The sequence below is a fragment of the Microtus ochrogaster genome, unplaced genomic scaffold, assembly GCF_000317375.1.
Source record: "Microtus ochrogaster isolate Prairie Vole_2 unplaced genomic scaffold, MicOch1.0 UNK6, whole genome shotgun sequence".
Classification (NCBI taxonomy): Eukaryota; Metazoa; Chordata; class Mammalia; order Rodentia; family Cricetidae; genus Microtus; species Microtus ochrogaster.
In genome coordinates, this window is record NW_004949104.1 from 5,959,558 (window position 1) to 5,974,183 (window position 14,626).

General features: G+C 36.0%; 1 protein-coding gene across 1 annotated transcript in view; it reads right to left on the reverse strand.

Moving 5' to 3' along the window:
• Diaph3 (diaphanous related formin 3) overlaps positions 1-14,626 on the reverse strand; it is a 447,861-nt gene that overhangs the window by 162,815 nt on the left and 270,420 nt on the right. The window contains exons 23-24 of the mRNA XM_005366057.2: positions 7,907-8,031; positions 989-1,153 (exon numbers count right to left, since the gene is read on the reverse strand). Of these exons, the coding sequence (XP_005366114.1) occupies positions 989-1,153; positions 7,907-8,031 (290 nt within the window). The remainder of the gene's footprint in view (positions 1-988; positions 1,154-7,906; positions 8,032-14,626) is intronic.

A 14,626-nucleotide genomic window follows, 5' to 3' on the forward strand; every position in this document is an offset into this window, starting at 1 on the left:
ACGCACACACATACCCACACACATCATAATACAAAGTACATAATCAATAATAAAAACAATTTAAATTGAATTTTTGGAGAAAGAACGAACAGTGAGTGATAGTAACTGTGCACGTTGTTTGCCTTTTAAATGGAGGGTTCATTAAAAGCACATCAAGTCATTTATAAATGATTGTAACTGCCCAACAAAGTTAGCAATAAAGTTTTCCTGAGATGAGAAAGCCACTCTTTAAACCCAATCTTCTCTTTCTTTATACTTCAAAACTTTTTAATCCGCACAAACATTTCGTGAAATATAGAAACTACTTCCCCATTTATTAAGAATAACAGTTTTTCCTTGCTGTACTGTATCCCATGTCTCCCCAGGGAGGCAACAATACCTTCTCACTTTAATATGCGTGTGGTTTTTTTCCCCCATCTAATCAGCTAATACTTTTCAAAAGATCTTTTTAATGCCTAAATGAAAGGATTCTACCTCAAAGACCTGACCTCCCTATTAAAGTGTCTGAAGCGAACGGCAGGAATGTAAAACCCACTCAAAGGGAAATCACAGGGAGCTTATTGTGCAATGCATTAAAAAAGGAGGGAGAAAAGCTTCACAGGAGCTGCATGAATTTGGTAAAATTATACCACAAAAATACAAATTCGTCTTAAGCATAAAGAAGCAAATTCATAGCCAAAAACTTATTATAGACGTGCTCTGTAATCAGCCAGGAGGGGGCCTTTACAAAAACCATCAGAATTTGTCACTTTTTCAATCAAAATTTCTGATTACAGTTTCATGTTAAAAAGGGCCCCAAAGAGAACAAACCACATATTTTTCAACAGATCTGAAATTTGAAAAATTTGACGCTAACATACAACACCAGAAAAGGCAGGGTACATGGCAGAAAAATAAGAACAGAATTAAATAACACAATAACAGAAAGAAGAGGCAAGAAAGTATTACAAGGACACTTTTCAGAAAACAAAAGAAAAACTTTCCATACCATGAATGTAGTTCTGAAGTTATTCAAGTCATTAAAAAATTCTTCCACAGACACCTTCTTCATGTTGACAGCATAGTAGCGCATCGCACTCTGGTGCAACTGTGTCATGTTACTTAGCAGTTTGGAGAGGTTCTCATACTGCTCTTTTGCACCGGTTACAAAGCTGTATATATTTTAGTTAAGGATTTCTGAAAGTTACAATGTGATGCTCTCTATAAGATAAAATGAATACATTTCTACCTCCATATTATTTTTAATTTTTAGTTACCATTAACACAGCTCCCAAACTCAGCATGGCTGTCAAACATTCTTCTCAGAAATGTTTTCTTAGCACAAAAAACAAAACAAAGAACTGTAATTCAATTTCAAATAAACTTGGGTAAATAGCCAAATAAATATTTACATATTGAATATTTATCTTCCATAGTTGAGTTCCAGATTTTTTTTCTTATTTACCATAATAGTAATCTATAACATACAGCCTGTAAGAAAAGACTCTGGTTCAGCAGTTAGGAAGGAGCAAATAGAATACACTGAAAGAAAAAATATGGGCATCAAGAAAGGCGAGTGGGACAACTTAAGGTCGATGTACAGCTCATGTGGAGGCTGAACTTGCAGACAAGGCCTTCATCGCTCTGCCTTGACTGCCTCCATTGCAAAGTTGAAGGGATAATGTCACTTCTCTCACGGTTACTGTCAACAGAGACACGATTTTTGCAACTTGCCACATAAAGTGATCAGGCAGTTGGGAATATATCTCAACACTGTTACTGCCCATTTCCTCAATTTAAACTTAATATTCTAAAAGCAAGAAAGTTTTAAGTTTATTAATAACTTAATTATGTGGGTAAATTGATGTTTTAAATTTTTTTCTTAAAAATTTTTATACAGTTTTACATATTACATGATTAAAATTTATGTTTGCATACATAAAACACATTAGGCAATCATACATGGAATTGTATCTTTATTTCTGATAATATAAATCATACCATTCTGAAAGTCACTACAGTAATATGAGGATGGAGAGTCAGTGGTGGGAAAAGGTATTTCGTAAACTGACCACAGAATATCCTTTATTTCATTTAATAATAATAATAATACCTGCTGAGAAAATCTGATTTAAAATCACCACATCATGTTTTGAAGAAAGAACATCAGTCAGAGTACCCAAAGACATTTCTAGCAATGGCTCCTATCAAGAATGGTGGGGAGAGCTTAAAGAACTCTGGTGAAAACTCAATGACATTCTAGTTACCAGACTGCACGCACATATGTACGTGAACACACCACTGAGATCCATGCACATAGATGTAACAATTTAAGAAGAAATGCTTGGCTGAGGGTCTCTGGGTGACTCCATACTTCTCCTTTTATGCACATATAAGGCCTTGAATTTTTAAAATAGGCACTGTACAAATATTACTAATTTTCTCCCAACACGGGGGAAAATGCAACGTCAAGAATTCATTTATTAAATACTTTCAAATAAAGCAATGCCGCTTTGTTGATTTTGAAGTAAGAATCCTAAGTAAGGCAAGATCCAACGTGCATCAGCATATACTCAGAAAAACAGTGCAATTATACTAAAAGATGGGTTGGAAAAGATGACAGTGAGCCAGAGCTACAGAAATGACATGGTTTTGTCCTAACAACCAGGGATTTTAAGTGAATTCTCTTATCATTATACACAACTGAAAGAAAATTAAGTGGAGCTTTGAATAATGGGAATTGCCCAAAATAATTGTGAAACCAGCCATGATTAAACTAAGGTAATTTTGGAACTAGCCAAATCAATCCTTAGATGCTTGAAATGACTATCTGATAGAGTGGAATAAACTGGTTACACAAATGAGGTATACTATTATGTTGAGGATTCCCTTTTCAAAGGACCGTGAGGAATAATTATCTTCTAAAAGGAAAGCCAAAACTAGACACTCGTGAGTGAAATCTTAAACCCCACTATGACAAAATGTGAAAGCCTGGCATCCTGGCTCCCATCTGTAATCTCAGCATTTAGTGGGCTGAGGCAGGATTACTCCTATGGATTTGAGGCTAGCCTGGGTTTCAGTGTGAACTTCTGTCTCAAAAAAAAAAAAAAAAAAGGTAAATGTACACTTCAGTAGTAGATAGGTTGTATCATTTTTACCAACATTGAGTTCTATAAATATTCAGAAAAAGATAAGCAACATATAACATAATAAGGTTTTGATAAAATTAATGTAAAATTACTGATAAATTGACATATTACATATACCTCATGTTTAGAGGAATCTTTTTCCCTTTGTCTTTATCAAAACTAAGGGACATTCCTCAAATAGTTCAGCTTGAATCACTGTAACTGCACTATTTGGAAGATAAATGAGATACAGATCTGTGTTTACAGGATCTCAAAACAAGGAATTAGAGCTGGGTAGCTAAAGTACAACTTGGTACTATAGTCGTTGTCTATAGTACTGTGGATCTCCAAACTTCCTCTCCAGCTAGATGTGCACTGTTTCATAGATAGTTATTACACTGCTGTCATTGGAAATATGCTTCCAGGAACGGGGGAAATAGCTCTAGAGGATAAAGTGCTGGCTGTGAGAGAATGAGAACTGGAATGGGGATCCCCCGACCCGTGAAAAATCCCCAGAATGGGGAAGGAGAAACACCTATGGACCTGCAGCTCACTGCCTAATCAACCTAGCCATAAGGGTGAGTTCCAGGATTAGCAAGAGACCCTGTCTCAAAAGCATAAGCTAAAGAGTGACTGAGGACATACCAGAAACAACCTCTGGCTTCCATGTGTACAAAGTTCTGCTTCTGCATGTATGTGTGTGTGTGTGTGCGAGCATGAACACACACACACATATAGAGAGAATGAGAGAAGAAAAGAGAGAAGCAAAATCCATTCACATAATGCTCAATGACCAACTTCACTGAGATCCATATATCTAATATCTTTGACAAACACTCTTAGAAGTTAGAATCTGGCCAAACATTCCATGAAATATACATAAGTTCTCTGCACCTCTATGTACTAAACAGAATAGCATTTACAATTAGTAAGATAGGTTAAGGTTTTGTGATCATGAAACATACATTATATAATACAGTTTTTTTTAAAAAAAGGCGAGACCTTCCCATAATAATTAACATGAAACAAATGGGAGTTTCTTTTGTCACACAGTGAGATAGAGGCTAACTGAGCTGAGAAGGAGGAAACACTGGCTAACAAGGTCAATACATGTAAGAGCAGAGAACACCAAGCTCTTGGCCAGTGGCATCAGGGAAAAGGTCATTGTACACTGGAAGATTCAGAAAGAACCAGGAGTGGGATGATTAATAATACAAATCTTTAAAAGTCATTATGAACAAGTGAAAAAGGTAGGAATAAAAAATAAAGAAATAAAACACAGAGATGGTGGCCACAGAAGAGAAATTCAAGAAAACAAAGCCCAGCGTCTCAACGACCCAATTTCAATTCTTCACTTCGTTTATAGATGGCACAGCACCTGGCCCGTGCACTAGAATGCTGTAGTTTTACTTTTTTGATGAAGATCCCCTATCACACAGGTTTTCAGATTCTTTTCCTATAAAATACGCTTTCCACAATGTTGAATAGTGTAGGCATAAGTCATTTGGTGAATTTACTCGCCCATCTACTCTATATTTACAGAAACAGCTAGACATTGCTATCTTGCAAACCAACTAAACCAAATAAAGGTGAATTTTGATGATGACATTAAAATATAACATGGGAACATATCAAGAAATGTGTTACATAATTTGTGCTAAATACAACAACATACAAATGTCTAGTAAGTTAATTTTTCTTAAGAGACTAGGAGGAGGAAATAGGGAGAAGAAGGGCATGCACTATGGTCTACTTGTTTTGAAATGAAAATTGAAATTTATGGCCTGGCAATGTTGAAGAATGCATGGGCAGCCCATATATGGCAGTTCTGTTGAACTTATTCATAATGGGTTTCACGGTCTAAGTTGATGAGGACAGCTGACCAGGTCTCTTCCTCAAAAAGGCACCAGATCTCATTACAGATGGTTGTGAACCACTATGTGGTTGCTGGAAATTGAACTCAGGTCCTTTGGAAGAACAGGGAGTGCTCTTAACTGCTGAGCAATCTCTAGTTTTCTGAAAAGAAGAAATGTTGTAGAATTTAAGGCCAAAGAAAGGAACTGATGCAGCATGGCGTGTACCCTGGCATTTTCTCACATTTCTCAGTGATAACAGTGTACACTCCATACACCCTCCATAAACCACCAGGTGAGCATACCTTAAATTTGTGCTTTCTATTTTTCAGATGAATGTTGACTATGGAGCTTTTCAAATAATTATAGTTTGGGGCAGGCTTAGAAACTGTAAAATAATACTATGAGAAGGGTGATAACAAATGTAATAACTGTATATGCATCTAAAAGATGTACCACAAACATTTTTGTGGGAAGATGCAGACACACCAGGTGAGAATGTGCTGGAAGAGCATGCTGTGAATGGATGCCATTAGTGAAATCTCATATTAATTAAACTTCAATTAATAGATGATGTAATACTTATTAAATAATACATTTTAAAGTGAATATTTACTTGTAAAGATGCATTATTTTCCCAGACAGGGTTTCTCTGTAGCTTTGGAGCCTGTCCTGCAACTTGCTCTATAGACCAGGCTGGCCTTGAACTTACAGAGATCCCCCAGCCTCTGTCTTCTGCCCAGCTGTAAAGATGTATTTTTAACATGCTAAATGATACACATTATTCTTCCTGAACTGGTTGTGGAAGTAAGTTCTTGATATGGGTTTCAACTCATGTGCTTTAAAACAACACATAAACAAGTTTGAGTACTAAAACAAACCAGTTAATATGCTTTTATTCATTGTGCATTTTTGCTTCTAAACCCTTCTATTTTCTGAGATCCAGGAAGCTCACAATTTTCCATTTTAATAAGATCTGTATAAATGCATTTAATATTCAAAATCTGACTTGTCAGTCCTAATTAAAGTAAACAAAGTCTTGCAACGAATGAATTTAATTACTTCAAAACTAGTATGTCTAACTAAGATGAAAAGCAAATGAATGCAGTCTAATCTTGGCAAAGAATATTTATGATTATAAGCTTTGTCAATAGCAAAGTGCACCAACTGTTCATCTATCTGACTTCCAGGAGACACATGAATGCTAATCAGTTCATTAGAGGCTTCTAGGTTGCGATATTTAGCGACAGGATATAGTAGCTCTCCTGTCCATGGAGTGTAATTTTACTCATAATGAAAAACTGTTTCCAGAAAAGACTCATCCTTCCTGGTTCTGATTTCCTGCTGGCTGTGTTTTATGAGCTGCACACCTTTCAGGAAATCAACCTCATTCAGTACTTATGCCATATGAACACTGGTGGGGGTAAGGCCTGAGACTGTCTGCTGAGCAGGATTTTACTCCAAGCTTAGGAATGCATGCTAGTTTGAGAAACCAAGCTTCCTAATTAGCCACTCACAGTGCATGACCAAAAGCTACAGGGGAACAAAATCTTTTCTAAGATGCTCTTTTACATCTATGGGGAACAAAATTGAACAAGTTCAGTTAACAATACTTATGGATTAAAACAAAATAGTCACATGTGCATTTGTTGACCATATAATGAATGAGAAATCTAAGAATAATTATAAAAATAAAACGACAATATGCTTACTTTAAAAAGTATAGATTGTCAGTTGAAAGGGTGGTGCATATCTAAACATCCGAATAATACTTACATAATCTCTAGTATAAAAACAAAAAGAAATCCTTACCAAGTCTAATAATAGAGATGATCTCCTTAAGAAAAAGCTGGATAGGACGTAAGATTTGAGAGGAAACAAACACATTATCCTGAACTGATTGCTACTGAGTGCGTTTTTATGATATTTCCTGTCAGAGATAGAAAAGGAAGATAAAATTGAACTAATTCACAATTAAGCTGAAAGCACATATAATAAAATCTATGACAAACCAAATAATAATTTTCTGATTCACTAAATCTCAAGGGGGTTGTAGAAAGAGGAAGTCATTTTATTTCAAGTACATCAGTTTAAAAAATTACGGAAGTCTATTTATAAGTCCTCCTTTTAGAGCTGGGTGTCCTTTCATATACAACTCAGATATCCATATGGGATTTTAATAATGCATTATCACAATATTTCATTAGAATGGAAAAGATAACCATTACTGATTCCATACTGTGGTCTGCAAAGCAACTCAGCATTAGCTTCAGGAAATAAAAAAGTTCATTACTTCAGTTACTAATTAGAAACTAAGCTACAAAGTTACTGATAACAAAGATAAGTGAATACAAAGCAAACTGCAAATCAAATGAGACACAAGCATTACACTATTAATTTATGTACAACGTTTTCAATTTCATTTGGAGTTAGGATGAAAGCACACATAAGCAGCAATTGTAACAAGCTCCTTTCTTTATTTTGGAAGGGCAGAGCATTTCTAAAGGAAATATCACATTCTGTGGAGTCAGTTAATTTCTAATGCATATCAGTCCTTGAGCTTGTTAGTCATGCAGGGATTTTATAGAGTATATCCCCGCTTCCTGAGATAGTTCAAAAGTAGCTAAATCATATTTCACGACATTCGATTCAAACTTTCACAAACTAAGTTTTAATGTGCTTTATCATTATCAGATGGAATAGGACAAAGAGAAGGAACAAGATGGAAAAACATTCTATTATTTAAGAAGACAGAAAACAAAAAGTAGAAATCCTTGATGCATTATTCATGAAAAAATACACCTTGGCTAATTTACCTGAAAGATAAAAGTTAAACCTTTAATAATTTGGCAGTATGTAACGTCCTTCAGTTAAACAAACACACTTAGAACATTAAAAAATTGTAACTCCAGTTGACTACAGACTGATTTAGATATCAAAGGATATGGACATCTTTATCACAAACTTGTCATGCAAGTCCTCAGGAGGGGGAAAGGTTTCCAAATCCTTCTCAAGCTGTTGAAGCTGCCTTCCCATCTGCTTCAAACTCTTTTCCAGCATTTCTACAGAGACTAAAAGAGAGCATATTAAATGCCTTGAAAGGACAAAATTATAATATATAAAAGGTAAAACAATCTAGCAACAAAACGTTTGTAAAAAAAACCTCATAGTAAGAAAATTCAAAAACATTAAATTCCATTAAATTTAATTTTTAACCTTTAGAATTTTAAATCCAGAAATAAATTAAATCAAATAAGCTTCTACATAAGTCAATGCCACTTAAGAAATAATTGTTTAAAAGTAGACATCTTTACGACTACAAAAAAATTGTAATCTAGTCAGATAAGGGGAAAAGGAAATCCGTCCTTTGAAATGCTGAACTCAAATACAATTGTTACATTTCCAAGATAGCTCTTGAGAGAATTAGTGAATAGTTGTGAAGGATGTAGGAAAACTTTCTCTAATGGTCAAACTAATCTCTCGTCGGAAAGGAAATGTAGGAGAGGACATTTAAAATGACAAAGACACTCTTTACCAGGACCTAAACACTACCTATGTTTAACACTGACAGGCTCCATCTTTGAATTAAACCTGCTCTCACAACACACATGAACAACCCATAGTAACCAAATGTACTAAGACACAGGCAGAATGAACTGACCTTGCAGTAAACAGTAAGCTTTAAAAATTAACTCTCTAATCTCAGCAGTCAGTCACTTTTACATGAGTAAGGTAGTGAGTCACTGTATCAAAGAGGACACAGTGATCGGAAAACAACTTTTTGAATATTTATTTGCTTTAGGTTTAGATAAATTTTAATAAAAATTCTCACCAATGTGACTTATATAAAATTATGTTTAAAAATTAATACAACAATTCTAAGTATCCTTTCCTTTTCTAACTTTGAATTAATTATGAGAGATGAGTACTTGTATGTATATGTGTGGACGCACTCAGTGAGGCGACCTAAAGGCCCAGGAAAATGAGACCTGGATTAAGAAAATAAAACAAAACACCACCACCGCAATAAAACCAATAATTATAGTTTACCTTCTTGGTACAAAAAAAACACAGTGCAACAGAATAAAAAGGATGGCAGGCAGATCTCCGAATTTGAGACCATCCTGTGTACAAAACAAGTTCCAGGACAAGGAGAAATTTTGCACAGGGAAACCCTGTCTTGAGCCCCACTCCCCGCACCAAGTGATTTATAACGACATAAAGTGGAGTTTGTTGTGTTTTTATACAGTTGTATATAAAATTACAGTCACATCAACAGCTTTTAACAAACTCTTAACATCTACCTTTATGTTAATTAGCCAACCTAATTGTTAGATATCATAATTACTGAGCATCAAAACTGAGTTACAGGTATCAGTGGTCTGAAGAACGATGATACATACACACCATGGTGTGGCCATTCTCAATTCATATCCATATTTATTTTCCTAAATAATTTGTTTTCTTCTTTTCTGTTTAAATTTCTAGTGTATCCCATAGAGGCTTTTCAAAATGAGGTAAGGGCTAAGACTACATTCAAGAAACACAGTATATGCTTAGTTTATAGGAGGCTGCATGTTTAGTTTTACATACCAATTTTAGAATGAGACAGTAACACACACAATGCACTGCATGGAATGCTTCCACTATGACAGCAGCTAATGTAATAGATGATTCTAGTTAATGCATCTTTGCCAGCATGCTGTTGTACACTGTTCTTGATGATTATGTGTGGCAGGATATTTGATCACTGTGTGAAGGTGTGTCTCTGTTTTACCTCACCAGCCTAAGGAATCTTCTAATTGGTTTAAGAAAGAGTAGAATGGCCAATACCTAAAGAGGAGGGGCTAGGTGGGACTTGTTGGGAGAAAAAGGAACTTAGGGGAAGAATCTGAGGTTTGAGGATTCACCAGTCAGACCTGAAGGAAGTAAGACCTACTGTACTGAAGAGAGGTAAAAAGCCACATGCCATAGCATAGATTAATATAAATGGGTTATTCTAAGTTTTAAGAGCAAGTTAGGAACAAGCCTAAGCTAAGGCTAAGGTTTCATACTTAGTAAGAAGTGGCTAAGTCATTAATTTCGGAGCTGGTAATCTAAAAAAAGATAGGTCACAATGTATCGTCTTATGTGTGCTCATCAATGTGTCTACAACCATGGCTTTTATTTGATCAGATCTATAATGCTTTGTTGACTTTTCTTACTTCCAAGTGGTTATTTTGCTACTTTCTAAGTGTTCTCTTGAATTACAGAGAAGATGCTTTTTGTTCTTCTACTCTATTTGATCCCTATTTTAATGTCTTATTAGTATCTGTTTCACATTTTCTCGGGAAATCTCACCAGTTCAGTAGTTTTTATAATAAGAAAATTCTATTATGTAAAGATTGGAAAAAAAAAAACAAGAAATACTTTTCATTAACTAAGAAAGTTGTCAGAAAACTTTAAAGACCTGTACCAATTTTGTGCTATGGGTTACTATATAAAAATTTACTACAGCTCCTGCCCTAAGTAGAAATTGCTGCAGTAGAAGCTATAACGTAAACAATATCAATGACAATAGTAGTCCTTGCTGAGTAGTGATGCCTGATCTGTCTTATTTTCCATTAATACTCACATGAACACCATAATTAGGCATCATTACAGTTCCCAGCATACAAAATAAGAAAACTAAGGCTTTGTGTGGTATACAACTAAAAAGTACAATGTTACGTTTAAAAAAGGTACACTTAAAGTAATATCCTATCATTGAATAAAAGCATATACTCAAAACATTATATTATGGACTAATTGAGGGAAACAACCAATATGAGTCTGAGGCCCTCATAAATCAAAAGAAACAAGGAAATGGTGAAAAAGGAGCCTAACCTGTAGTTCAAAACAGAAGCACTACCTGAAGCCTGGCTGAGCACATATTGACTTAACAAAAGGTGTTTGTGTCATTTTGAACCTTTGTTTGATAGGGGGTCCAAAGTGTCAGTAAGTATAAATGCTTCCGAACTACCTGTAAATTTTCTGGATACAGTATAGAGAAAATGGTTCCCTATACAGGAAATCAACAGTGGGTCTGAGGACACTAGAGGAAAAAGCCATACAAGACAAGTGCTGAACGAGAACATGGCTGAACTACTAGTGGTGGGCTGCTAGTGCTTAGGGTGCTGTTTTGCTTAGGGTGCTGTTTTTTGTACTAGATATAGACTATACCACTACCAACTATGTCTCTTAATTTTTCACAGGTGGATTTCCTACAATTCAATGTTAGTGGTATATTCAGAATATAGATTCAATCCCATAAGGCAACCATCATTTCCGATGCCAATTGCAAGTACAGACAGTCATCTATACTCCTGAACTGGCTGGAAATTTTAGAACGTTTCCTGGCCCCTTCCAGAAAGGTACAGAATTCAATATGGTGGCTCATGAACTGGGGAAAGCACAGTCCTTATAGTAGTAGTGCCATTAAAATGGCCATGACACAGGAACAGCCTAAGTCAGGAGAAGCCCACTAAAGAGAATAGGAGAACAGGCAGAGATACCTGTCCTTTGGGCATGCTACCCTCCCAGAACATCTGGAGGCTCTGAGACCTAGAATCTCCCTTGCCTCTTTGTTTCCATTTTTATCAGAGTGTTATTACATGACAATGGTAACTAAATCACTGGCCATTAATGACTAACTCAAGCTCCACAGCCTCTTCTTTCTTTCCCTGGAAGACTGGGAGAAGGGACTAGTGAAGCATTCATCCTCCACCCACATATTTAATACATCAGAACACGAGTCCCAACCAGTACAGTACAGTACATTGGGGATTGCTTTTCTGTGATGTGGAGCAACTTCTCTTATGTTCTATTTCAACATCAGTAAAAACAGAATATCTCACCTCAAATTTTAACTCACTGACATTTCCTAGAGATCAATTCTTTTAAAATAGGTTGAAGCTCTTTTGGTATTATATATTCCTTATTTGTAGAAGTGAATAAGAAATTATAAAACTTAAAGTTTGAAATAAGTGATACCAACATTTATAAAACAATAAGAAATTCATGGTGTTCACCACGATCATTATATTACAGGACAGCAGGACATTGAGACATCAGTCTAAAGAAAGTCACTGTGTTCCAGGGCACAATGTTAGAGATGCTTCTGGGCACATTTAAGTCCAACAGCAAGAATAAGCAAGCTATCTTTTTAAAATGGTGCTCGTGTGGCTACTCTACAAACAGCAATCCCACTAAGCCTTTTCTTCTGCTTCATCTGCATTCTCTGATTACATTACTTGTACACTGTGGTTAAGTGAATTTAAATGTAATTGACCAACCTTTCAATGCTAGCTTTTAAGTAAAGACTAAACACATTTGGAAAAGAAAACGGAGTGTGTAAATTCCAGGCTGATAACATACAACCTAATGGTTGGAGCCATCCGACGGGTGGTTAACACTAAAGAATAACGTAAGAATCCCGACTCTCTGATACATTTAAAAAAAAAAAAACAAAAAAACAGTTCCTACATTTCTATAAATAGATGCTTTGTTCTTTAAACAAAATTTTAATCGTGTCAGTGATTGCTTTTTATGAGTAATTTCAAATAGTTAGGGAAGTTTTCAACTACACACTCTCAAGGAAGCATGAATTTACAGGTATGCCTGGGTGTGGCCTAAACATTGGACAGTGTACTCTCTGCAGGACAAGGGCCCAATCTCATGAGATGATACTTTGATTCCAATTTTGGGGCTTAGCTCAGTGGTAGAGAGCTTGGATAGCAAGCCTAGGGTGCTGGTTTGTTTCTTCGTTCCGTAGGGGAAAATACCGGTTTCAAGTCCAGACAGCTACCGGTTTCAAGTCCAGACAGCTATCAATCCTGAATTTGCTATAAATTTGCGAAGTCCTAGAAGCTGTTCCCTACCTTTTGCCTTTCAACTGTGTCACATTTCTTGACTAAGTAATGGGCATTTTCATCATTACTTAGAATGAACATAATAAAAAACCGAATTGTTATCAAAGTTGGCTAACATAATGTAAGGCCTTCTGATTTGTCTATTTTAGTGCAGATTGAATCAGATAGGCTATCTTTCAATCATCTGAGACATACTGTCTTATCTATAGTGGAATGGCAGGACCACAACAAGTTGTTTCCTATATGCAAAGTTGCTAGTTGTGAACCTTCCCTCTCATATAATATCCAGTGGTATACCACCAAGAACCCACTCCTGTGTTCAGATAGCGTAAACAAGCCCTTGAGTCCTGAACTTCTTAATTTCTCAATGACTATCCAGGTCTATGGAACACTCCTGTCTCCCTTTCTACTATCTCCAACACATCTCTGCACTGTGCATATAGATTTCCACACTAACAATAATTCCCAGATGACTGTGCTTACATAATATTTGAGTACCCATAACGTGGCTGGATCTCGGTCTTATAAAATATCCTCAAATACAATATGCAGCTTATAGTTCTGTTGTTCCTGTTCCTCGACATCCATCATGCATCTGATTCTATAAATGACACCCATTTCCCTATTGTCCATCCCATTCCTCTACCGCTCTTATCTTGGAGCTTATAACAAGAGTCAAACCCCACCAGGTCTGCTGGAAAGTGAACTCTCTATCATTAGAACATAAAGTTGATGTACTCTACCACAGTTATTGATTTATGTAGCTTTGTCCCCCAATGGCTACGAATTCTGTAAAGGAGGACTCTTCATCATTCACCTCATAGCTGTCTGAGACTGGCCTCTGCAACTGGCAAAATGCAATTAAGCCACATCTATGTGATTACATGTGTCAACAGTTCTTATAATTGTTATTATTGTTTTAAAGTTTCATTTGTTAATTGAAAAAAGAACTTCATATTCCATTTACTTCTGTATCTTCAGTAATATAACATATTGCTAGATATTCAACAACTGCATAGTATTTCATGAATACTAAGTTAAAAATTATAAAATCAGAGGGACAAGACAGATATAAGTAAATCACAGTGATATTTTAATCCTGAATATCAATGAGGTTGACAACAAAACAATTAGTATATCACAGTAAAAGTCGTAAGATGGAGATTAAAATTAGAAATGTACTAGGCTATATCAAATGCACAGAGGGACATGTTTGGGGTTTTTTGCCTTTTTTTTTTCATCACGTTGCCAGAGAAACTGTATTTGTTGAGGAGCATGGAGAGTGAAAGGTGCTGAACAAATGGGGAGGTTACAAAGCCACATCGGGAAACGGAGCATGCGTTTTTGCTGCAGTGCTGCACGGGTATGAGGGGAACAAATCAGCTTTCTCAGCAAGAATCATGTGAGTTTTATAGGCAGAAAAGGTTTTGTATCTGAGAACCGAATTTGTAGGACTAAATCAACTTGAGGAAAATCATGTGTAATATAAGAACTTGAGAAATCTTTATATCAACAGAGATATTGATGAACAAGGCAAAACTGAATTTCAAGAAGTACACAGAGCCAGGAGGTGGTGGCACACGCCTTTAATCCCAGTACTTGGGAGGCAGAGGCAGGTGGATCTCTGTGAGTTTGAGACCAGCCTGGTCTACAAGAGCTAGTTCCAGGACAGGCTCCAAAACCACACAGAAACCCTAGAAGAAGAAGAAGAAGAAGAAGAAGAAGAAGAAGAAGAAGAAGAAGGAGAAGGAGAAGGAGAAGGAGAAGGAGAAGGAGA